Source organism: Condylura cristata, unplaced genomic scaffold (assembly GCF_000260355.1).
Source record: "Condylura cristata isolate star-nosed mole 26May11 unplaced genomic scaffold, ConCri1.0 scaffold00021, whole genome shotgun sequence".
NCBI classification, from domain to species: Eukaryota; Metazoa; Chordata; class Mammalia; order Eulipotyphla; family Talpidae; genus Condylura; species Condylura cristata.
This window is the reverse complement of record NW_004567122.1, coordinates 26056072-26080900: the sequence shown is the minus strand read 5'-3', so window position 1 is coordinate 26080900 and position 24829 is coordinate 26056072. Positions and strand designations below refer to the sequence as shown.

Sequence of the window (24829 nt, the reverse complement as noted above, 5' to 3'; positions counted from 1 at the left end):
GGCTCCAGACATAATTTGAGTAACTTCAGGGAAAACAATTTGTTCCTCTGTCTGAGACAAAATAGGTCAAAGTCTAAAACTTACCCGTAGAGGAACTCCAGGCACGTGCTACAACTGGCTGAGTGAGAATATGAGTCCCCCATCTCTGAGGCCAGCAGCATCCTTACAGGTACCTTTGGATTAGGAGGTAGCAACGGGAAGGTGAGGACAGAATGACTGTCACAGGGCAGGAAACACAAAGAATTGACTGTGGCTGACAGCTAGTGAGGGAACCAACCAGCCCAGGAGCTGGGCAAGACACCACAGGGATGAGCAGGATGCCCCTGGCCGTGTCAGCTGTCCTGGCATTACTGGCTTGGGCAGCAGCTCCCTGGGGTGCAGACCAATGTGGCACAGGGGTCCTGCAGTGATGGCAGCGGGCCTCCGGCCACAGCTGTTGTGGGTGGGGGCCGGGGGCCGGCTCTCCGTGGAGGGAGCCTTAGAAAGACCCCTGTAGACCCTCCACTTCTGACTGGTCGCGTGTCCTCTCTGCACTACCTCTTCCACACTCGCAGCCCACCCTGCATGCCTCGTGCCACTGCACGAAGACAGGCTGGGGACTCGGCCTGTGGCTCCGTGGCCTGACCTGCCCTGCTGAGAGTCTGTCTGCAGAGAGGCGGACTCCCCAGCCAAAGCCTCTCTGCTCATTTCCCTATAGTTGCCGACAGTCCTGACTGGCTGCTAGAAACACTGGGGCCTACCTGAGAGCACGAGGATTGCCGTCTCTCGCTCTGTTCCTTCCGTGCTGTAGTCTCGGACTGGCTTTCTCTTTCAGGCTGTGGCTGTCAAGGACGGGGGTGGGTTTGGCAACAAGGAATTTTTATGGAAATAAACTTAAAGGAGAAGACCAGACCGGCTGTGTTTTGGTAGCAATCCAGTTTGTGGGCCCTGCTTTTCTCCCCCACTTCTTTCTCCACCTTTGAGCCAGAAGATAATCCTTGGATCAGGTTATAAAATGCATGCTGACAACATGCAGAACAGTGGTTCTCAAATGGTAGTGCCAAGGACCTGTGTCTGACTACAGGTCAGAGCGTTCCCTGGCAGAGCAAAACCCGTCGCCCATGGTTACACTGTGGTGCAGATGTGCTGGACATGGGCAGGACACTGGCATGTTACCGGTGTGCCTCTGAGTCAGCAGGACAGATACCACATTTCACCCAGCCCACAGGGCCTGTGGGCCAGGCCCGGCAGACACAGGAGAAGATGGGCTCCCACCGCCCCTCCCCACAGGCTGCTCTGAAGGGAAGCTCTGCAGACCTGCCCCCAGCCCAGCTCACCTATGCAGCGAGGCTGGGAAAGAGGACCCCAAGGCCTTTCTCGAGTCCACAAGAGGAACCAGAAGCCCCGGGGTTTCCTTTGGCCTGGGTCCCCCGCTCCTGCCACTTCCTCATACCTTTCTCACCAGAGATGAAACTAATGGGGTTGTTGTCATCTGACTAGTCCTTTGGACAGCAGCTGTATCCACTGCTGGAAAATAAACACTTGCTCTTTGTAAGACACTCGGAATGGGCCCTTATTCCAGTGACTATGCCCGCATGGACATGCACCCCACAATGGATGAGTTCCCCACAGGTGTTCCCATTCCTCCAGAATACACGGGAGGGAGGCCCCTGAGAAGCAGCACGTCAGGTGTAGGTTTCAGGCACGTCTTGACCCTCTGTGCCCCTATAAAATAGTTGTTGGGGTGCTAAGAGCAGATTCTTCCCAGACTAAGCTTGCAGACCCCAGAGTGGGGATGGTGTAAGGGGTTACCACTTTCCAGCAAAGCTCTTCTTCCTATGTGCTGTCCCCCAGTCCCCGGCCATAGGCACCCCATTGGTGGTAGAAGGGGCTCCCAGGGAACACCCTTTAAGCTGTCAAGCTCTTCTGTACCACCAGCCCAACAGGCGGTGCTGTGTGTAGAGGAGCATCCCCTCAAGGTCACACCCCACGATTTGGCTTAGGCTCCCCATTCACTGGGTGGGAACATGCCCTAAGTGAGCCCGTCTGTTGGGAACGAGCTCCACTTCTGAAGCATGCAGAAGCGACCAGGGGGTCTCTCGCCAAGCTGGGCGGAGCCCTTACTGGTCACATGTCTCAAGAGCGGTGTCTCTTGGGCTTTGGAATGTTCTGGGCTCTTAGAACTGAGTGTGGCTCTTCAAGCTGTAGTAGCTGAGAACCTACGAGCACGTCGCAAACCAGGTAGAGTGCCCTAAGAACCTATATCTTTCACCTTTAAAAGCCTCTCACCTGCTCGCAGCTCCCCAGCCTGAAGGGCAGCCGCTGCCCAGACACCAGTGCAGCCACAGGCTCAGCACAGACTTGACGAGAACAGACCTGTTGAAGGACAGAAATCCCCATGAGCTCTCCCATCAGCATCCTTAACTGGCAGCTGGAGCAATAATGGACCTGAATCCAGGCCACTGGCTCCCAAGCCCCTGTCGTGCCCACCAGGACAAACTGCCACATTACTACCACTGTCCTGAGTCACAGAGGCCCTGCGGCCATAGTGCTGCCCGGAAACAGACTCTGGCACACAGGAGCAGGGGACATGGTTGCTCATGGAATGTAGCGCCCATTCTGCAGCAGCTGCTGCCCTGCACCCCCAGCTCCCCAGTGCCCTGGCCTTTGAGGGGTTACAGGCTGGTGTGTGCCAGGCATGGAGGCCTACAGCATCCCCAAAACCCTGGGAACCCAGAAGCCAGCACGCGAGGCACAGCCATCCTATCTGTGTGAACGGAGGCCGGAGCCCTGGAGCCAGAGTGGGGTCTCGAGCCCGCTGCTGCCACTCACTGGGGCTGGGGAGACACAGGCGCTGTGCGGCCTCTCAGAACGCTCCTGGCGTGCCTGCTTTCTCTGAAAGTACGCAGAGCCGACTCTCTGGGCAGGGTCGCCTTGCCCCCTTGTCCGGTTGGCCCTGAGGGCCTCCTGGCGGGGGCGGGGAGGGCAGGGGCCCGTGGGCCTTCCCGGCTCTGAACGCTCGCTCTGTCCTGCAGGAACGGTTTCCCGAAGCAGACGGCGGCCCAGCTGATCCTGAAGGCCATCTCCAGTTACTTCGTGTCAACCATGTCCTCTTCCATCAAAACGGTGTATTTTGTGCTTTTTGACAGCGAGAGTATAGGCATCTACGTGCAGGAGATGGCCAAGCTGGACGCCAACTAGGCCGAGGAACTAAGTACCAGCCTGTGCTGCGTCTCCCACCTCCACTTTGGTGGGGGGAGAAAAAACACCCCTTCACGCCTCTCGGGAGGTGGGGCCCTTTCACTTTCAGTTTCGCTCATCTAGGGAAAATACGGTTCTGGTTTCCAGTTTAATTGTTTTTGACCTTCTAAAATGTTTTTTATGTTAGCACTGATAGTTGGCATTACTGTTGTCAAGCACTGTGTTCCAGACCGTGTCTGACTGTAGTGTAACCTAGGAGACTTTATAGTTTTGTTTTATTGAAACCCGCGTGCCGCAGAGCCCGGGAGGGCAGTGTCTCCGTGTGGCCGAATCCAGGAAGCCCCGTGCTGTAACTGTGTGTCGTGGTGCTTTATTGTACACCCAGTGGCGTTCTTTTAACTATAATGTTCCTTTTTTTTCCCCCCCTCAAGAAGAATCATGAATTTGCAGACTTAATTTTGTTTACTTTTTGTCTTAATGATGGATTTGAAAATGAAAGATTTAAAAGACAGAACAGAATCTGTTGTCCTTAATTATATTTGCAATTTGGAATTTGTGTGAACTGATTTAGTAAAATGTTAAACTGTTTCTGTGACTGACATGTTTCAAGTGGGACTGTCTCGACAGGATGGGGGCGGGGCGGGGTGTCGGGCAGCCCAGCCCAGGAAGCCCCAAAAGGTTGTGGAGTGAGTTCAGGTAAAGCCTCTCCTTTCATCCTTGTGACAGTGGCTGGGGCGGGTCCCCACATCGTGGACGGGATGAGGAAGCAGGGAGAGGCTGGCACTCAGTCTGGCCCCTCAGGTGCCAAGCCCCGCATACTCCGGCCCCCTGCTCTCCTGACCTCTCGCTGGCTCACGGCTGGGCCCCCTCGCAGCCAGGGCAGACCCCTGGTCAGATGAAGCTGTGGCAACTCAGGGCCCCTGCCAGGCTGTCGGCCCTCCCACGTGGGTGGCTGTACCGGGAGCTTCCCAGGGGCAAGGCCCTGCCCTCCAGGCCCAGGCCGTGCTGCAGCCTTCCCAGGGTCAGCACGTGGATTACACAGACTGCAGCAGGACCAGGGCTCAGTACTCATCGCCTGACCCTGCTGGCAAAACAGACACTACTTACTTACTTACTTCAGGGTCCTTTTGCCTTAAACTGTACTTGCCTAAGGTGCACATCGGGGATGAAATAAAGAATCATCTTTCCTCCCCAAAGTGATGTTAATGAAACCAAAGTAGTCCTAACCACCCTGCAGCCATCTTTCCTACCAAGAGGCATCTCCTCCTATGTCAAAGAACAAAGATGACTTTTCTGAGTTCCTCCTAAACATAACATGTTGTTAAGACTTAATCCCCTCTCCTCCCCCCACCCCCATCCTTGCTGGGTTCAGTGGAGTTTGACCAAAAGGGTGATGAGGGGGAGGGGAGTGGGGCAGGAGAAGAGGCTGGCTTGGCATCATCTGGTCAGAGAGAGACAGCTTACGATGACTGCACCTCAGAAACAGTAGCCGCCAGCTGTTTGCGTGGACAAGCCATTCCGCCGGGCCGCCGCGCAGCCTAAAGCCCTGCTCCTGCAGGCTGGAGCTTCAGTGTGCGGGTGGCAAGAAGCACAGGTGGGCAGTGTTCTCTGATCACTGGGACCACTTACTGGGGGCCACTCCCTCACAGGCGTCATGTCACTCTGTCCTTGAGATCATCCTACAGGCCAAGTTATTAGAGCCATTTCCAGCTGGAATGCTGAGGCCGCCGTAGGGGCACTCTTCAGGTCTACAGGCGAGATGCTGCCACAGGCCCCCGACGTGCACTCCGCCGAGCCACGGAACACAGTCCTCTGGCCCTGCTGGTATTTCTAGCACCCACACTGAAGCACAGATGTAAAGGGGGTTTAAGTGGCTTCTCTGGGAATTGCCTTTCCTTCCCCTTGGCGAAGGAACACCCCAGAGGCCGCTCCGTCGTTAGCGGAGATCCACACTAGGTGGCGCTAAAAGGATTGGGAGTGAGTGGAGGCGAGGGCAGCCGGCCTCTGCTCTTCCTCGTGTTTGTACAAAAGAATAAATTGCATTTGTCAGGATTTGTGTGAATTATTTATCATAATAACCCAAATGTTTCTAAACTTTCAATAATCCAAGTGCATCGTGCCCCAGAGATGTGGGCTCACTGAAGAAATTCTTTGCAGTGAAGCTGAGGGGAAGAAAGCCACGCCCCCGCCCCTCGCTGGGATTCCCATCATCCCGAACCATCAGTTCTCTAAACTGGGACCAAGGATTGCTCTCTGATATCAGCTTCACGTTTAGAGGGAGAATAAAGAAAACAGCTCATTACTTTCAAAGAAGAAAAAGTATCATTGCAAAGAACCACTTGAAATGCAAGCATGCCTCCATTCAAAAGGCAAGGTTGGAGCTAGTGACCTTTTAGCGAATGAAATTACTCTGGGGGGGCACCTGCAGGCTTCAGAGGCTGGCTTTCAGGAGTGCTGGGAAGCAGAGCCCTCGCCCCTCCATGCAGAACCCGCCTGGCTGGGGGGCATGCGGTTCTGTGATCTCCGGCAGCGCAGAGGCAGAACACCCCTCCCACTGGTTTCTGAGAAGAGATCCTTGCCCTCAGCAGTAGGCTCCGCCCTGATGAATCCAGTTTCCTCCGTGCACCCCTTTAAATGAGAGTGAGACCTAAGATAAGCACCATGTTCCAATGGGAACTGAACTGACAGCAAAACCTGCGTGCACCCATATGTGCGCGCAGAGGGCCTCTGTGCCCGTCTCTCCGTTACTTGGGGCCGCCCTCCGAGGACGGGAGACCATCCCTGCTTCACAGACAGAAGGACAGACGTGGCGCCTGTTTCCTGAGACCACTCGGCTACCCACGGTGGAGCTAGCCCTTGCACCCAACTGGCCGACTCTACTAACAGTGTCTCGACTCCGCGACCCTGGCTCACGCACCCCCAGATTGGGCTCCCCCGGGCCTTCTTGCCTGGCCAGCCTGTGGGGCAGGGGCATAAACAAGCTCCTGGGTGACAGGCAAGCGGGAACGTGTGCTTAGAGCAACTGAGCGGCCGACAGGCTCTGGGGAGGGGGTGTGATTATGGATGGAGCCTCGCATCAGGGGCCTCCCTCAAAGGCACACGAGGCACTGCCTCTTGTCCAGCAGGGAGGGGACCCCAAGAAGCACCTGCTAAATGGGCAGGGTTTCAGAGGCAGGGCGTTCTGCTCTCTGGCTGAGAGGGTTCAAGGAGGTTTTCTTCGAGCAGATAACCGAGTGCGGAACTTTGTAGGAAAGGTTGGAATCTTCCAAGCCCAGAGGGCAAATCAGTGGGTGATGAGAGGCAGGATGGCAGGTAAGCCTCTCAGCCACAGTGGGGAGGGGGGGAGGGACCCACGGGCAGGGACCCACCCCACTGTCTCCCAGGCTGAGAATCTGGCTCTGCACCCCCACTGGTAGCCATGTCAGCACTGGCCCATGCAAGTAGAGCTGAGCCTGTGGATTTAATTATCTGGAAGGCTCCTTCCCTCCCTACTCTTGTTCAGGGACAGCTGGCTACACTTAGCCGCAGCCACGAAGCCGACTTTTCCCATGGAAAGAAGGGAAAAACCGACAAGCAAGGGGCATTCATTTGCAGTCACCCAATCTCACCCCTCCTGACCCCGGGTGCCACCCTGCCTGGTGTCCAGGCACGAGGGTGGGAGCGCAGAGCTGGCCAGCAATGCGCAGCGGGGAATCCCACTTCCTGTCAGTCACCGGGCGGTGCTGCCGCCCCTCATCAGAAGCGGGGTGGCCGGGGTCTGGCCCATGTATTCATTAGCCTCCTTTCCTCTGCCAGGCAGCCCAGCCTGCGTTATCTGGGTGCTGGCCTGGGTGCTGCCTTCCAGTGACCCACCTGCGGGCGTGGGGTGGAGGGCGGGGCTTGCCGCCCCAGAGAAGAAAGGGGACGCTCAATGGCCAGGGGCGAGGCCACCTTTTCTTTGGCTTCTCTTTTATTTATAACTCAGCCTGTTGTGTTTGCTTCTGGGGGCCCAGATATCAAAATAATATCATCACATGACCCTTCTGACAGGAGAAGCAATAAAACTGCTCATTGATCCCGGCCCTCATCACCACCCCTCCATGCTCCTCAGCAAAGGTGTGTAAACAGACTGGCCTTTCTCTGACCCCTGAAAACCAACCCAGCCAGGCTGCTTTGTCAAACAGAGAAGGCGGCTGAGAAAACTTCCCGAGGAGGACACTTTCTCCCCCACTCCCCGGCCCCCGCCAAAGCAGCACACCCACAAACTCACACCCCAGCAGGCGCACCCACACCCCCCACTCCCACCACACGTGCTGCTCCCACACACAGGCACACACAAGCCCACTCACATGCTGAGGCCACCCCGACACTGTCAAGGGTGTGGAACGAAGGGGCACACAGAAAAATCAGCATGGGCTGTGTCCTGCAGAACAGCCAAGGGCCTCCTCGGGTCCACATGGATGTGAATGTGGCTCTTCTGCCAACAGTCCCTTGGGAGTGCTAAGGGGGGAGCACCCCAACTGCCCTCTGGAGCCTGCTGGGCCCCCATGCCCACATGGCGGGGGCGTTGTGGACACGCCCTCGGGCACACGCACAAGTAATGGCTTGCTGCAGCTGTCCCCATGTTGCCGGGTAACAGTCACTGCCTCCGCCTCAGGCTTGTGACCACACGCCATGGACGGCGTGCACAGTCCCGGAGTGACACGCTCCACACCTTGTGTCTAAAGCCGGGAAGTTAAGCCGCCGTCACAGCACGCAACAGCCCGCCCCGGCCCGCGTGGACGCAGGTGGCACACGCCTTGCCCGCGGGAGAGCCGCCAGCCCGGTGCTCAGCAGGTGCCTGGGATTCCAGCGAACGGGCGTCAGACCGCAGCCTGGGTCCTCACGCCACGCGGTCAGCGAGGAGCTGACCCCGCACGAGCCCGGCTCCTGCCACCAGGGCAACGCCACAGTCTGCCAGGCGCCTCGGCCTGCCCAGGTGCCGAGCCGGGCCTGGCCCTCCCTGCCAGGCGGGCTGGGAAACCTGATATTTCTCTACCTTGAAACCGGCTTCCTAAGCTGAAGAGAATAAATTAGAGTTGAGTCCAAATAGACGCAGCTGCGGCAGATGGGCAAATTGATTGGCTTCCCATCTGGGAGATTAAATTCCACTGCCCAAAAATGGCAGCAGGGTAATGAGCTGTCAGTCAAACCTCCCAGAGTCAGGGCCGGGCGCATAATTGAAACCTGGCAGCCCCTCATTAGGTGCCACCGAGGTCCTGGCGATGGGCCCTCACCTTGAGGCACCTCTGAACCCCAGCAGAGAATGCACTAGAGTATCGTCTGCAGGGAAGCGCCACTCCGGGTGAGGGCTGGGCTGGCACGAGGGAGCTTTCCCTGAGCCAAGGGCTTATGGTATGTTTGACAGAATCCCCGATGGCTGGGGATGTGGTGACTCCCACTGAGATGACACCGAGGCCCTCGTTTCCCAGGGGGCCTTCAGGTGACCCCTCCTGTGCTTCCTCATGTATACCAGCCGCCCCAGGGCTTCTCAGAGAATATCACCCCAAACTGCCACCAGGCCCTACCGAGCCCTGACAGACTGCAAGACGTGTGCACACCATGGGTGACGCTCACAGCCGTGTCTGCATTATAAACCAGATGAGGACACCAGGAGTGGTCCAAGTTCCAAAACAGTTTCCTGAATGGGCCTGGGAGGTAGGGAGGGCAGGCCAGCCCCTGCAGCCTCCCCTGACACCCCACCACTCCTCTGCCGCTTACTGCCATGGGCCACGCAGCTTGCTTTTCCATGTGGGCCAGCTCCTCAGCCCACCAAGACTCTTAATTGCAATCCTGTCCAAGAGCCTCCAGGGCCTGCTCTTAGGCACCTGCCTCCTCCCAGAAGCACCCCCTGACCCCATGCCGAGGCCAGGTGGCCCCACAGGCACAGCCCCGGCCAACTGGACTGCTGCTGTGTGCTCATGCGGCATCTCCCCTGTACCCTCTGTCTGCTACTCCGGGGCCTGGGACAGGACAGGGGGCCCCCCAGCAGGTGGCTGCATGGGGCACTGGTTAAGCTGAGTCTGCTGGAAGTCACAGGCCAGTCACCCGGCAGAGCGCCTGACTCAGCAGTGGGAAGGTGTGGGAGAACGTGGTCCTCCCCGAGTCTCCAGCCCTTGGAAGTCAGGCGGGACGACACCGCACCAAGACTCGCGCTTCGTGTGAGCACATGGTGGCTTCAAAGTCAAGTCAGACGCTGGCAAAGGCCGCGGCTCGATGCCCTCCCCGAGCCACGGCCACATCTCGTGGCATCAGGCTGCTTCTGTTGTCCCTGACTTTCGCTTTGAAAAGGGAGTCAACAGTGACCTTTCTGGCTGGATGCCGACTCCACCCTGTCGATAAGCAGGGACCTAACCGGAAACGCTGGCGGGTGAGGCCCGTGAGCCTCGGCAGTCGGACAGCCCTTGCTACGCGTGAGGGGACATCGGGAACAACTCTGACACCAAGCTACCGGCCACCAGGAGGGAGCCTCGGGCTGCCGGCAGCACGTCCCGGTGACCCCCCGCACAAGCCGGATCCGGAAACCTCATCTGGCAGCCCAGCCCAGGGACCAGAGGGCCAGTCCTGCTGCCAGCTCGGGCTACGCTCCAGGTCCCGGCCCCGGGGGCTCCCGTGGCCACAGGCAGGGGGGGCCCCACGGATCTCAACAGGACAGGAGTGCGCCGACCCTCTGCGTCCCAGACGCAGGGGCAGAACCGCATGCCGCGGGGCCCTGGAGAACCCGGCAGCCGCCTCTGTGCCGGGGAGGACACGAGGGTGACAGCACAGTCAGCCCGCGGCTGGGCACTACGGGGAGGCAGCGGCACTGAGGTCAGGGAGGCTCAGCCATCTGCGAGGCTCCCGAGTCCAGTGAGCCTTACCACCCCTGGTTTCTCGGGAGGGCGCCTGCAGGGCCTCTGGGAGGTGAAGCAACTTGCCCAGGCTTCCCAGCAGGAAGCTACCGGCGCCAAAGCCAGACTCTGCCGCCGCCTCATGCCGCTGTGGTAGACTGCCTCCCGGTGGCCGCCAAGGGTATGTCACCCCATTTCGCAGATGAGGAGAGTGAGCCTCAGGAGATGCTGCAGAGCCAGCAAGGGGCAGGCCTGGCACCCCCTCCTGGGCTCCGGGGTAAAGACCACGGACTCAGGCTGAGCCTAACCTGACTCAGGAGCTAGCCCCAAGCTCGGCTTCCCACAGCCTGGGGCCCCAGCCAGGACCTTCCAGTAATTAGTGGGCTCTTGTTAAGACCCAGTCGCGCCGATCTTGGGCCGGGGCTTGTTTTTGTTCCCAAGCGGAGGCCCTCGCAGGAAGGCCAGGCGCACGTGCACAGCCCCATAAATCCAGCTGGCGTCGCTCATTACAACGTTCCGCTTCACGACCCCGCCAGCCCCAGCCCGCGTGGGCTTCTTGGGCCGGCGGCCCTCCCTGCAGCAGGCGCGGCTGCCCGTGCCGCCTCAGCCTCAGACATGAGCTCATCCAGCACGCGGAGGGTGAGGAAGTGGCCGGGCGGCACTCTCCACAGCACGGGGACAATGTGCCTATTAAGGCCGTTAGCTGTCAGCCCCCCACCCAGGCACCCCGCCCCGCTGAGGCAGGACCACCCCACTCTGCACCCTGCCCAGCCTCCAATGCCTGGGGCTATGCCCCACGGGTGTGGCGCAGCGAGTGGCACAGGAAGTGGGAGCAAGGCAGGGAGGGGCGTGGTGCAGGGAGGGGCGTGGTGGGTGCGAAGTGGGCTCAGGGACACCAGCTCTGAGCACCGAGCGGCTCCCCTGGGGCCCTGGGTGGGTGCCACTGGCCCTCATCCCGCAGCTACGGGCACAGGAAGCTGCTCCTGGGCCTGGTGCCTCTACTGGCAGGAACCAAGGACTGGACACAGGACAGGACCCCATGGCTGGGGAAAGGCCAGGGAGGTGGGCAGTGAGGGCCCCGGGCCAGGAAGGAGCTGCCCGCAGCCCGTGCCCCTGGGCCTCGGCGTCAAACCCGGCTGGTCCTTTGTCTCTGAGGTCTGGGGAAGCGAGAGGGGGTCAAGAGCGGGACTCCCCACCGGGTCATCCTGGGGCAAGTGACCTCATCAGTAAAAAAAGACACGACAACACTGCATGCAGGACAAGTGTCTGACGGACACGAGCTAGTCTTTCTACTGCTCCAGCCTGTCAGCGCCACATGCCGTTCTCACCCAGGCGTCAGGTGTGAGGCTGAGGGCACGCGAGACCTCGGCGAGCAGGCCCATCTCTACCCGTTGCAGTCATGGCTCAGAGGGGCTGAGCAATGTCCTGTTTAAAAGAACCATCTAGAACTGCACTGGCCAATACAGTGGCCCCTGGCCACATGTGGCCATTTAAATGAAATTATAAATTCAATTCCTCAGGGCCTCGCTGGTGGCACTAGGGGTTAAGGCTCAGCACGATGAAGCTCTCCACAGCCACTGCAGCACGAGTTCGATCCCCGCCTGCCCCGGAGGTGACCACATGGCGTGGCAGACCTCTCCTGACCCGCCCGCTGCTCCCCTCAGCAGTGTGCTTCGCGACCTGCCTGTTCTGCTCCCTGCTGTCTCTGGTGGGTCCTCTCAACGCCCCCCCCCCCCCCACCAACACCTCTGGCTTGTGCCCCTGCTCTTGTATTATTCATAAATAAAAAAATCTAAAAAGAAAAAAAAACTTTAATCCCTCACTTGCATCGGCCACATCCCAAGTGCTCGTCAGCCACACGAGGCTGGTGGCGGCGCGGGCAGCTCTGCCCATAGAGCATCTCCAACCTGGCGCCGAGCTGTACTGGGCAGCTCTCACCTGAGCCCTCTGTTCACGGGGCAACTTCAGAGCCATCCCCCAAGCTTTTCATTGCATCTAGTGTATGAGGCGAAACCACGCGAGCAAACGGCCCCACGCCGCCAGCCGAGACGGGGCAGGGAGGGGAGCCCCACATGCAGGCGTTGAGTGTTACTCGGTTCCAGGCCTCACGTTCACTGCTGCGTTTAGGACCCGCCTGCAGCACTTTCAGGCGAGTGACGCCGCTCCACTGCGTGACGGCGAACGGGGCTCCAGCAAGGCAGAAAGGCAAGCCAGGATGTGCTTCAGAGCCAGCCGGACACAGGGGCAGAGCTCGCCTCCCCCCCCCCCCAGCTGCCTCCATGTACGCCCAGGAGGAGGCGGCTTCTTTCCAAAGGTGTCTGCTTCCTTCCAGCCTTTCCCTTAGCTCCCGTTCTCAGGTTCAGCGAGTCTGAGTTGCGGGGGGCTGCGGAGGGGGTCCCCTGTGTCCTTGAAGGCTGTGTGGAATCTAATATCCTGGCCAGGCCTGTGAGGGGCCAATCCTGGTCCCCCAAGTTCCCAGAAAGACTGTTCACTCCGACCCCGGAGCCAGAGACTATGGGGAAGACCAAGGTCTCAGGGCCACTGTGCTGTCACAGCCCTCTGCAGGGCGCTAAGGGCACCTGTCCAGGTGTGTGCCTGCAAGCAGCAGCTCGGGACTCTGCTCAAAGCCCAGCCCTTGCACACACAAGCCATGCAAGCCAGGAGCGGTGACTATTGGGCCCTTGCAGGGGACCCCAGCACCTCAACTGTCCATTCACTGAACCACCAAGTGAGAGGCTGACTCAGTGCCAGGTCACCTTCTACAGAACACACGCCACAGGACATGCCACCTCTCCCCTCACCCCCAAAGACTGCACTCCAGTCTATTCTCATGACAACCTGAGGGGCTCCCAAGCAGGGGAGGGAAAGTACCCCAACATGACAGATGGGGAGACTGAGGCTTGAAAAGCAAACAGTTTCCAAAGCCTGCAAACCACCCCCAGTGCAGGCCTGCCCCCAGGGCCCATCACCTGTTCTTTAAAAGGAGCGATCACATAGGCAAGGCCTGCTGTGGTTCTGAAGGCCCGACAAGGTGACAGCAGGGACAACCAGTGGCGGCCTCTTTTCTGTCAGGGCCTCCCATGCTGTCCCCCTCCCCTGCAGGCCACCCAGGACTCAAGTCGCCAGGGAAGAAGATCACTACGAGTTCATGTGGCAGATGCCGGGGACTTGGGACACTTCACTCACAGGCCACCGCTGGTTTCAAACCCTGGGGTCCCAGACACCTTCACAGGCCCAGGGAAATACTCCTGGGTAAAGGGAACTCTCCCACTCATACCCCAGAGAGCTGCGCGGACCGGCCAGCCGTCACCAAGGACTCACCACAAACAGCCCGCAGGCCTCCTGGCCTGGCACCTGGACCCCTCTGCCGGCTGGCACAGTCCCCCGGTTGTGCCGGCCAGGCTGGCTGCTGCATTCCAAGCTGAAGCAACACCCTAAATGGGCTCGGACCTCCAGCTGAACGTGGAGGGACAGACTGCGCTCCCCGAGGCCCGAGCCCACGTTTGTCTCGCTGAAGCCCTGGGACGCCAGTTTAAGAGCCTTTTTATAGACTCCTATAAAGGAGAAAGTGAACTTTTACCATGTTTGCACTCCGCTAAGTCAATACGCATAAAAGGGACAACAGCTGAGCTTCCTCTGCCCAGATGTGGCCCAGCGGGGAGAGGCGGCCTCCGGCCACCCGGCACCCACGGGCGTCAGAGCCCGCTGCCCCCACCCGCGGGCCTCACCCAGTAGCCTCCAGTTAGCAGGCCGCGCGCCAGGGCACTGGGCGGGCCTAAGAAGCTGGTGAGCCCTCCCCGTCCGGCCAGTGGGTGTTCCTGCCTTCACTCAGCCGAGACAGCCGCCCGGAGGCATTTAGAGGAGGGGAAATGCGGAAGCTGTAAAGTTTTACTGGGAATTCTCAACCATCCTCCTTGGGCCCGACACTCTACTGCCCTTCTCTCTTAAGAGCGCTTCCTTTCTGCTTTGAACTTACCCCTGAAATCTAAGCAACCCTGTGCCAGCTTCCAGGATCCAGGATCTGGGCTCAAACTCCCATTCAGAAGAAAGAGGAATGATGACCTGGGCACCCCCGAGGACAGATGTCCTCCTGCCCAGCCACCCGCTAGGGCGCCGCCCTGATGCAAGGCCAAGGGGACCAAGGCTTCGGGGCAGAGGGCTTGTGCCTTGGGCTGGGTTTGCCCTCTCTCCCTTCACTCATTGACACCGAGCACCCACTGTGTGGGAGGCCCACGCCAGGGATGTCCACAACGTCAGCCACTGACTGAGCCCTGGGTGGGCTTATGTCAGCGGTGAGGAAAGCCAACATCTGAGTTGATGTTTGGGTTCATGGCCTAGCTGTGCCACTGGTGAGCGGTGATCTTGGGTGAGGCCCTCAATCTTCTTTGAGTCTCTATCTGGCCATGGAACAGAAGCGGTAACCCCCCCCACACACACACACTCACTCACTCACGAGAACTGGAGAAAGAGAACGGGCCTCAACTCACAGCTCTTTCATAGTCTGAAAACGATACCTCAGAGGCCAGGGCTTTGCACATGCCCAGGTCTGGGAGCAGAGCAGATGCCTCAATCAGTGAGAAAACGGTAATGTCAAGAAACTGACACAGAAGCTGGCCATCACACATCTACAAAGGATTTACTTGAATTCCGGCATAATATTTTACCACTAAAGTTTGAGTTGCTGATGGCAGAGAGAACATGGCGGTGGTTTCAGTGCTCAGGGGAGTCAGTCTAGTGCACGGAGCCAATTTACTCTATGCGGCACCACACACTGCAGGTGATGAAGTGCTGAGGCCCGGAGCAGCCAGGCCCTGTAGCAGTCCTGCCCACGGGGCAGGGGGCGGGGTGGGGGGGAGGCAGAGTCCTCTGTGCACATGGGGACAGGTGCGGGAGAGAAGGGGGGCTACCTGGCAGCCCCCTTGAGCAGCTGGCATCTCTCTGCTCTTTCCTAGTTTGGAATTATCTGAAAAACTGGTATCTATTTGAGGACTCCACCATGTGGAGCTCTCCAGGAAAACTGTTGTGGCACCGTTCAAGTTTCAGAGACAAGTTTCTCCTTGTCTCTGAAAGGATCAAGAACTACTTGGTGTAAAGTCCTTGAACGCATGGGCCTGGGCACTGTTCAAACCTGGAATCTACCAAACAGAAGTGGGTGGACTTGTGGGGAACATCTGGGTAGCAGACGGGGAAACTGAGGCTCAGGTACAGCCAGTTGCCAGACTCACTCAGTGCAGGGAAGGGAAACGCCATTGTCTCTGTGTGTCTGCCTCCCTGCTCTGCCTCGCCGTCCATTAAAACAGCCTCGAGAGGCCCAGATCCCATGGCGACTGTCTGTGCTAAAGGCCTCTTTGCATAGAGCTGTTTTTCCAAGTTGCTGAAAGGTCTGGGATTGTGTGGATCAGCTGGATTCTGGGAGGAGCCCCCTCTGCTGCACAGGTTGGTCTGTCCACAGAAGATTCTGGAGGCCATGAGCAAAGCAAGACACCAGAGCTAAGTGCCCCCCACCCACCCCATGTCCATCGCCACAGCCTGACAGGTCCCCTCAACAAAGCCACTTGCCAGCCACACCTGCTCTTCTTTTAGCCTCCGTAAAGATGTTGGTTTGGCACTGGCTCTCCGAGGACACCAAAGTCAGAGGTATTTCTGAAAAAAGCTCATGATCCTGCTGTTGTTTTGATTTTCTGTGATGGGCATGAAATTGGAGGGAATTCCTACTGTGGTTCCATGACAGGACTCGGAAACCACCTTCTGGCTGGTATTCAGCCTTGTAGATGTGTCTCCCCGCTTCTGGAACCAGACAGGGAGCCAGCAGTCATTTAAGAAAAACAGCCCAATGGAGAGAAACTGTCACCAAGCTCACAAATGGGACTCCACAGGACAGGGCAGGGGCACCCTTCCAGGGCACAGTGTCACGGCTTCGCCCTCCCGGCTGCCCCCTGCTCCTAACCTGCTGTGAATGTAAGTCTGAAGGGATGAACGCTGAGAGGATGTGCCAGCAAAGAGTCGCTGGTCACCAGGGAAGACGCAGGCACCCTGCATGGCAGAAGTGTCAGAGGACAGTGGCCTGGGTCTCTGAGAACGTGACCCAGGCCACAGGGCAGGGGGTTGGGAGAGCTCTGGTGTGGATCCAGGACGGGCCTCGGCACACGGCCTGGCTCCCTGCCTCAGGTTTTAGGGTAGGTAGTATTTTCCCATTGTGGTTACAAAAATTACCATGCGCTTAGCAACTTAAAACAACTCAAGTCAGCTCACACACCTTTCCAGAGGTCAGAAGTCCAAAACAGGCCTCAGTGCACTAAAAAGCAAGGTGTCCCAGTTGTCCAAAGTGTTCAAGGGGCTCCTTCTGCTGGAAGGGCTGGTGGGCGGTCTGCTCCCTTTCCAGCCTCTAGGAGCTCCTCGCAGCGAGGCTCCAGCCCTTTCCTTCCCTTTCGAAGCCAGCAGTGTCACCAGCTCAGACTCCTCCCTGCTCGCTTGCCGCTGCTATTGTCGCGCTCCATTCCGGACTCACGCGCTCCCATCTCTTGGACACGGGCTCCTGTGGTCCCGAGCCCAGCCAGGTAGGCACAGCCCCCTCTCCCACCCCTGGTCTGGAAATCCTTAACCGAATCCCTCTGCAGGAGACAGGGGCACAGGTCCCAGGGACTAGGATGTGGACACTCGGCAGGTGGGAGGGACACTATTGCATCCACATGTGTCCTCAAAGACCCCTCAGAAGACCTGAGACAGAGGAAAGCAAACTCGCAGCGCCAGAAAAGGGTTGGCAGAGGTGTGTTCTGGTGCCCGAGGGGAGGAAACCCAGGAGGTGATGGCCAACTTTCCCTGCCGAGCGCTCATTCTCCCAGCACCCCCTGCTCTCGCACGGAGGCCCTCTGCCCCAGGATGGACGTGACCATGAGGGCATGGGCCACCCAAGGCTCACACAGCCCCTCTCCTGTTCTGGACTGGCCCCGGGGCCAGGCAGGTCCTTCACTCTTGTGGGATTAGAATGCAGGCCCTCGGCTATTTAACCCCAATCTTCTCACAGACTGCTGTGCCCAACTAAGACCTTGCACAGCTCTAGCCCATCAAACACCAAATACAGACTCAGCCGCTTGGTATTTATGTTGGTTCCTGTTCCTGCAAGCTCACGGCAGGTGTGGGATATGGGTGTGCAGAGCTACCACGATGCAGGACGCAGGCCGAGGAAGCCCCCGGGTCCTGAGACACACTCTGAGAGCTGGGTGGGGACAGACCTGGGCTCCATACCAACTTCCCTGGGTGGCTGAGCCCCGACCTGACTGTAACCACAGGCCCTGTGATTACACGGCCTTCTCTAGGCTTGGAGAAGGGCCATCTTCTTCCAAACACAGGGCCGGTGGTTTTCTGCTCATACGCTCTGGGGTCCCAGAACAGCCGCCTTCTCTCCAGATTCCCATTCACAGCAGCCCAGGCTCCTCCGAAAGGCCACTGCAAGCTCCACCTACGTCCTGGTAGAAGCCCACAATCGTAGCCCATGGGCTTCCCAGGAGCACTCCGGGGGCAGGCTGAGCGTCGCCATCTGGTGGGGTACGGTGGCCTCCCTTGCCAGCCACTTCTAAGATGCTGCGATGAGGGTGAGGGGTCTTCCCCCGCAGCCACCTGCTTGCCTGTGGGCCTTGCCTGCCTCTTCCTGAGCAGGGCGGACATGCTGGCACCAATGCCACACTGCCCTGCTCAGTATGGGCTCTCGCATCTGCACCGTCCTCTTATCACTCAGATCTCAATCAACAGAACCAAACCATGGACTCAGGGTCCTTCCACAGTACCAACGACAGGCAGCATTTATTGAGCACGTAACACCTGTCCCTTGCACTGAAGAGGCCACGCAACCATGATACGGAGGTAGTACTGTTCTTGCTCTCGCTCCAACAGGGAAACTGGGGTCTTGAGAGTTAGAGAACTCGTGCCACGCCCAGAGCCAGCCTGTGAATCCAGGCCCACCTGACTCCTGTGCTCCCTCTGATGAGAGCCTCAAAGGAAAATCAGGTCTCTGCCTTCCTCTGGAAGGACCCTGAGGCCGTGCCCCTGAGGCCCTTCAGCAGCAGGCCGGCTAGTACCTGGACGTCTACATCAACGGAGGGGCCCTTTCTCTCCTGGCAGTGTGCCAGCAGACTCCCCTTTCAGAAACATCCAGAAATGCTGGATCAGTCAAGAAATGTGAATTTGAATATAAGGCTAGGCAAGCAGGCACGGGGAGCGGGAGGGGGAGGAGGAAGCTGGGAGGGAAGCAGAGAGGGAGGGGGGAGACAGGTGTGGGAATCCCCGGTACTGAGTTTCCCTGCCAGGAGCCCCAGCTCAGAGAGCACATCTCCTCCGCTGCCCAGAGCCACCTGACAATCCTAGACATGGACAAAGCCCTTGGACCACAAAGGGGCGGGGGTAATGGGGACAGGAGGGAGCTATGACCCTAGACCTCCGCATGGGTGGATGCCGGGCTCCAGGAGCAGGAGCCCCTCCAGCCCGGTCACTGGCAAGGAGCCAGCAGGAGCCTGGCGTCTCTGGCCACAGCTCTGGACAAGGAGCTCCCAGAAAGAGCACCCCCACCCCACCCCAGGCCATGTCTGCTGTCCGCTGGTGTTGGGGGAGAATTTAAAGTGCCTCTTCCTTCTGGGAAAGGCTAGGTGGAGAAGTTAAAGTGATTTCAGGTAGGGGCAACCCTAGGCACAGGAGGAAGCAGACACAAACTCTCACAGGAGGCACATATGTGGAGCCCAGGCCCTCGCTGGGACCACCAGTCCAGCAGGAACATAGCCAGGAAACCCCACCACCGAGCCAAGAAGAGACCCCACCGGGCGGGAGCACCAGCAGAAACAATGGCAGCAGCAGGGAGCCCAAGGGTCAGGCGTCAGAATCAGAAGACAGGAAACATGGGTAAGAGTCATCCTGTAAGCTTGAATGTAGGAGAAAAAGCACCTTAAAACCCCACTAGCCATTTCTGAGACAGTCTAGAAATGAAAAAGGAAACTGGAAGCCCAACCAAGAGTGAAATAGTGTTGAGGCGAGGATTAATGAGTGGGCAAAGATCTAAAGCAATGTCTCAAGAACTGGCACAGAGACAGAACGGGAGGGGGACGATGAAAGAAACTCGAGAGTAGCAGCGGCCTGCACTCACATGCTCTGCCCTGACCCAGGACGCGTGGCCCCGACTGGACGATGAGCCCAGGACTGTGCATCCAGATGGGACCTGACCCAGAGCCCGGGGCAGAGCACAGACCTGCAGGCCTTGAATAAAAGGGGGGCCTTTTTTTTTTTTTGTCGGGAGCCCCTGCCTGTTAGGAAGTATTCCTGCAGGAATTAACTATGCAGAAACTGGTAGCTAGCCGGAGCGGTTGCCAGCTACAAGGGGTTGCTTTGGGGCTGGGCAGCAGGTGGAATGGAAATCTGCGTGGGGCTAGGAAGATGACGTCCGGGCGACGCGGGGTGACACCGCTACCTGGGAGACCAGAGAGCTGGGAACACGCCTGGTGCGTGGTCGGCTGAGAAGAAGGGGAATCGGACGGAGCAGTGGCTCCTCGTGTGTTGGGGCGTGGGGCGCGAGAGGGTGTCACTGGCCTCTGTGCCTCAGGGGCGACAAGAAAGAAGTGCGTCTGGTCAACAACTGGCTGTCACAGAACTGAGAAGTTCTCAGCCCCGTGGATTTGCAGACTTGCAAAATGGAACCCGAGGGTGTGGCCACTGAGATGCCATTTTAGGGCAAAGACCAAATTTAGCCCTGAAGACACTGCCTCAGGACAGAGAGCAAGTCACAGAACTGGGCCATCACATTTGGTGGAGCCTCTGACTGGATTAAAGTCACACCTGGTGGATTAAAGATAAAATCAGGCTTTCCTCTGTGAGAGCCTGATTAACTCAAAATACCTATAATTAAGGGGCAGGGGGGAGACAGCGAGATCTCAAAACCACTATAGGATTGTGGGTCTCGCTTTTGGCATTTGGGTTGGGAGTCCAACATTTTTTAAAGAATATTTATTTACGCATACAGAACTGGGGTACAGGCCAGAGGCTCAGGGGCGGCGAGAGGCTTCACCAGAGACAGAGTGGGGAGCAGATCAGGCAAATGGACGAAGTACACTGCTGAGGGGAGCAGTGGGCGAGACAGGAGAGGTCTGCCGTGCCATATGGATCTCCTCCAGGGCAGGTGGGGATTGAACTCAGGTGGAAGTGGCTTAAGTTTCTTAGTGCTGCGCTTTAACCCGCTGCGCCACCAGGGAGGGCAGGGCTCCAACGTTTTTAAAGGTATTTCATAAAACATGAAAAATAAACTCAGACCCACTTTTTCTCTGTGATGGGGCCCCACGTGGCGACGAAGAGAAGCCCGGTAGGTGCTGAGCTCCGGCCCACCTGGGTAGACCTCATGGGCTCCTGATGGCTTTGCCTTGAGGAAACTGCCGTGCAGGGGCAAGCCTGGCCTGTCAGGGAAGTTCCTGGCCACTCCAATTGTCCCTTTGAGAATGCCCCCTCCACGTGGACACAGGAGGGGGCCAAACATCGCCCTAATCAAAGTGACTGGCACAAACAGCAGGGAACATTTCTCCCCGTGATTGTCTGTGGTCAGCAGACAAGTGTTCCGTGGTCCAGGGCCACCTATCCTGGCTCATGTACTTCACTGGTGGTTCACTGGCAATGTGGTTCCATCAAAGTCCCCGGTCTTGGGGACGGGCCCTCACCAACACCTTCCTCCCAGCCCTGAAACAGAAGCAGACAGGGCCCACGGGGCCCACCCAGGCAACTGAAACGGCCACGGAGCAAAACAGCACTTAGCTCTGAACAAGGATGAACTGCTCTGCAGAAATGGCCAGTCCACCCATTAGCATCGGTCAGCCCCTGGGCTCCAGCACTGAATGAACACAGAGCGTGTGTGTCGGTCTCACAGAGATGTTGCCAAGGAGAAAACGAGGCCATTGCTTTAAGAGAAGAAACCAGGTGTCCCCCCAACCCAAAGTGGTCACACTTACATCCAACCATCAGGCCACCTCCCCTCTTCTGAAGATTGCGGGAGACCGGAAATGGGCCACGAACCTCTGAGCCACCAAAGGTGCTCAGGCGGCATGCCCACAGGCAACGCTGCTGCTCCCCACCCCAGGCTGCTCCCGTGGCACCTGAGCCACGTCGGCCTGGACGTGACAGGCCAGAGCCGTCAGGGAGGAGGGCCTCAGGACCAGCTGCAGGTGTTAGCGGCTGCTGCCCGACAGGAGACACAGAAACACGCGGGACGAGAAGAAGCCAAAAACCCCCGCCGTGACCACTGAGGACAGGGACCGACAGTGCCATCCACCCATCGGAGCAGGCTCCGAGTCTGAGCACGGAACATCACAGATCCATTTAGAACAACTTTAAGTAATTCTGTGTGCATTATTATTCTAGTGACTGCTGTATGGAGCTTTTCCTAGTGCTACCACTCCTTCTAGGCTGATACAAAAGATTACGTGGTTCTCTTCACATGAAATGTCTAAAAGAGACAACCGAGAGGGAATAGGACGTAGATGAATGTGTCAGGGCACCGGGCAGGGGGCTGGCTCACATGGGCCCTGGGGATGTGTGTGGAAGCCCGAGGTCTTCAACCAAAACAAATACAGAAATCGGTACTTAGTGACACATACGGATGGACGCACACAGCGGAGCTGCTGAGGACTCTACTGCGACGCGGCACTTTCTCCTCTGCCAAGTTTATTCTTTTATACCAGTGAGGGCTCAGACTGCTCTAAAGGGGTTTCCACCATTAGCACACGGCAACCACGCCCCAGGTCAGGCCTGTGGAGCCCGTCTGAGCTGAAATGTCTGCACCACACCTGGGCCACCGCCCTGCAGAGACGACCCGGCCCACTGTGCAGTCTTGCCCCGGCTCCGAGGAGCCCTGCTCCCGGCTAGTGGAGCGTGGCAGTGGGACCGTTCTTTGCCACCCGGCTCTCATTTCCCCAGACCCTCCCAGGGCAAAGAGCTGAACAGTATGTGTGCGTCATACCTACATGTACGCTAATTTTCCTAGGTGCGCGTGCTTTATGTGTACATATATGCTAATACCTACATGTTTATGTCCACATGTGCTTTAGAGCACTTCCATCACCCCAGCAAACTTCCCAGTTACCATCTGTGGCCAATCTCCAGACCACTGATCTGCTTTCTGTCTTTGTAGACTTGCCCCTTCCGGAAATTTCATATAATGGGAATTATTATGTAACACACTGTTTGCATCTGACTGGTTCCTAGCGTAACGTTTTTGAGGTCCATCTATGCTGTAACACTTATTGGTAGCTGCTCCGTACTGCCGCACTGTATTCCATGTGGTGGACAGACCCCGCTGGCCCTATCCATCCAGCTCATGGACATCTGAATCATGGCCAATTTCAGGTGATTATGTAAAAGGCTTCTAGGAACATTCAAGCACTATCCTTGTGTGAATAAATATTCTCACTTCTGAGTAGTGTGGTAAGCAGAATAATGACTCTCAAAGATATATCCAACATGCTAAGCCATGACTTCAAGAAAACAAGATTATTCTGCAGGATTTTATATTATGTCCATGTCCCAATCCTCGGAAACGTGAATAAATTATGTTTTGTGGCAAAGGGGAATTAAGGCTGCAGACAGAATTAAGATGGCTAATCTGCTGAGGTCAGGGAAGCAAGATCATCCTGGATTACCTGGGAAGGCAGAGGAAGGTCCAGTGCACTCACAAGGGCCCTTATAAGTGGAGGCGGCAGAAGAGGAGGCCCAAGTGGGGCTATGTGAGAAGGACTCAGCCCCCACTGCTGGCGCCGAACACCGAAGGCTGCGGCCCTGGACAGAGGCATTGTGGGTTGCCTCTAGAAGCAGAAAAACTCAAGGACGCGGTTTCTCCTGTAAGGTCTCCGGAGAGCAGCCCTGCTGACACCCAGCTATATAGCCCAAGGCGACACCGGACATCCGCCCACCAAACTGCAGGACGAGACGTGTGTCGTGTGCAGCCGCCGAGTGTGCAGGGACCTGTTGCAGCCACGACGGACACCAGTGCATTCGGACGCCGCCAAATGGCCACTGGGCTTGGTGGGAGATGATGTCTAGTTGTGAAAGAAACAGTCATACTGTTTTTCAAAGTGGCTTTACTAGTCCACATACCTACAGAACTGTACGACTTGGGTAAGTTTCTAAAGCTCTGAGATGGTGGTGTGTGTGTGTGTGTGTGTGTGTGTGTTTCTAAAGCTCTGAAATGGTGGTGTGTGTGTGTGTATACAGGATTTGCCAAGTGTTTCATGCCACCCCATCAACAACCAAGGACTTTTTGGATGCATTTCTAAAGAAGCAAGGCAGGAAAGAGAAAGGGAGGAAAGGCCCAGTATTGGCACTGCCGATCAGTCCTCCTAGGGGACAGATGTCAGAGGCTCATGCCCACTACTCCCAGCATTAGCTGTGCGGTCCCGGGAACACTGTCGCACTTCTCCGAGTCTCCACGTCCCTGACTACCCAACAGGTTGAGCAGGAAGTACTCGCTGCTAGCTTTGTGCTGAGCACTCAGTGCATCACTCTGGGAAGCACAGTGCCAGGGTGCAGCCTCCACCAGCTAGTCTTCACCCAGGTCCACAAGCATAAACCACAAGCATAAACTTTGTCCTCTCTGCTCTACTTAAGATGATGGAAGGAAGTGTTAAAAAAGAAAAAAATAGGGCCCTCCCTGGTGGTGCAGCTGGCTGGAGCGCAACACTGCAAAGCTGGCCACAGCTGCTTCCCCGCCCCAGAGGTGACCCACGTGGCGCGGCAGACCTCTCCTGACCCGCCTGCTGCTCCCCTCAGCAGTGTGCTTCATCAGTCTGCCTGCTCTGTTCCCTGCTCTGACACTGGAGAATGCTCTCACTGCCCCGTACCCCAGTTCTGTATGCATAAAGAAAAAAGAACCCCACAAACCGTGGGTTCCTAGAAATGTCAACAGTGGATCTGGTTGGCATCGTTTCCACCATCCTACACCATGTTTCCCAACCAAGAACGGCGCTACGTATTTGCATGAGATCTTGTGCATTTTTTAAATCATATTTTCAGTATATACTCCAAACTCTTCAAAATAGCCTGGGGGACTGATGGTCCAGGAATGATCACATGTGACAGATGAAGAAAAATGGGGGGGCAGTGCTCTCAGGGGACTCTCTCAGGCTCCCCAGGCAAGAGAAGGGGGGCTGCCACCAGGCCCTTTGCTGCAGCAGTGTCCTGGCTTTCACCCAGTGGCACAATGCCCCCTCTCGCTCACTGACATCACTCACTCATGGACTGTGAAAAAGATTAAGATTCATCAAATCTGGAGATGCCGCTCACACAATGGACGCCCACGGGCACATGCTGACTTCATTACCTCTCCGCTCGTCTGGTTGGGGGCAGTCACGCACGGCTTGCTGGAGATTCGAGCCTCCGCCACAGAGCGGAGCTGGCACTTGTTCTGAGCCCAGTGGCACTTTTTAATGCATTTGTAAAAATGGAAATGAGTCGAGGTACCCAAGGTCAATTACACAGGGCACGTCCAGCGGCTGCAGCAAAAGCCTCGCCAGTGGGTTCACAGCTCTGCCACCAGCTTCCCACGCTCACCTCCCCAGGGGCAATGCTCTCCTCCCCATTTCTTGCCCTTGCGCGTTCAAGAGCATCTCTGACAAATCTCCACGACTAAAGTCCTGCCATTTTCTCCATTTCAGATGAGACAGCAAGGGTTCAGGAGGGGCTGACTGATTTGCCCGGGTCACACAGCGGGCAGATGGACGATCCAGCCTCAAAATCAGGTCACTGAGATTTAAAACCTTGAAGGGTCCCCTGCTGGAGCGCCCCGT

The 24829-nt window shown here is 57.4% G+C and overlaps 1 protein-coding gene across 4 annotated transcripts in view; it reads left to right on the top strand.

The window, feature by feature from the left end:
* The window catches only part of LOC101631133 (core histone macro-H2A.1), a 77886-nt gene extending 74118 nt beyond the window's left edge, over positions 1-3768 (top strand). For all 4 annotated transcript variants that reach the window (XM_012727860.1, XM_004686739.2, XM_012727859.1 and 1 more), the window contains exon 9: positions 3015-3768. In XM_012727860.1, the coding sequence (XP_012583314.1) occupies positions 3015-3180 (166 nt within the window). In that variant the 3' untranslated portion in view covers positions 3181-3768. The remainder of the gene's footprint in view (positions 1-3014) is intronic.
* The last annotated feature ends 21061 nt before the right edge of the window (positions 3769-24829 follow it).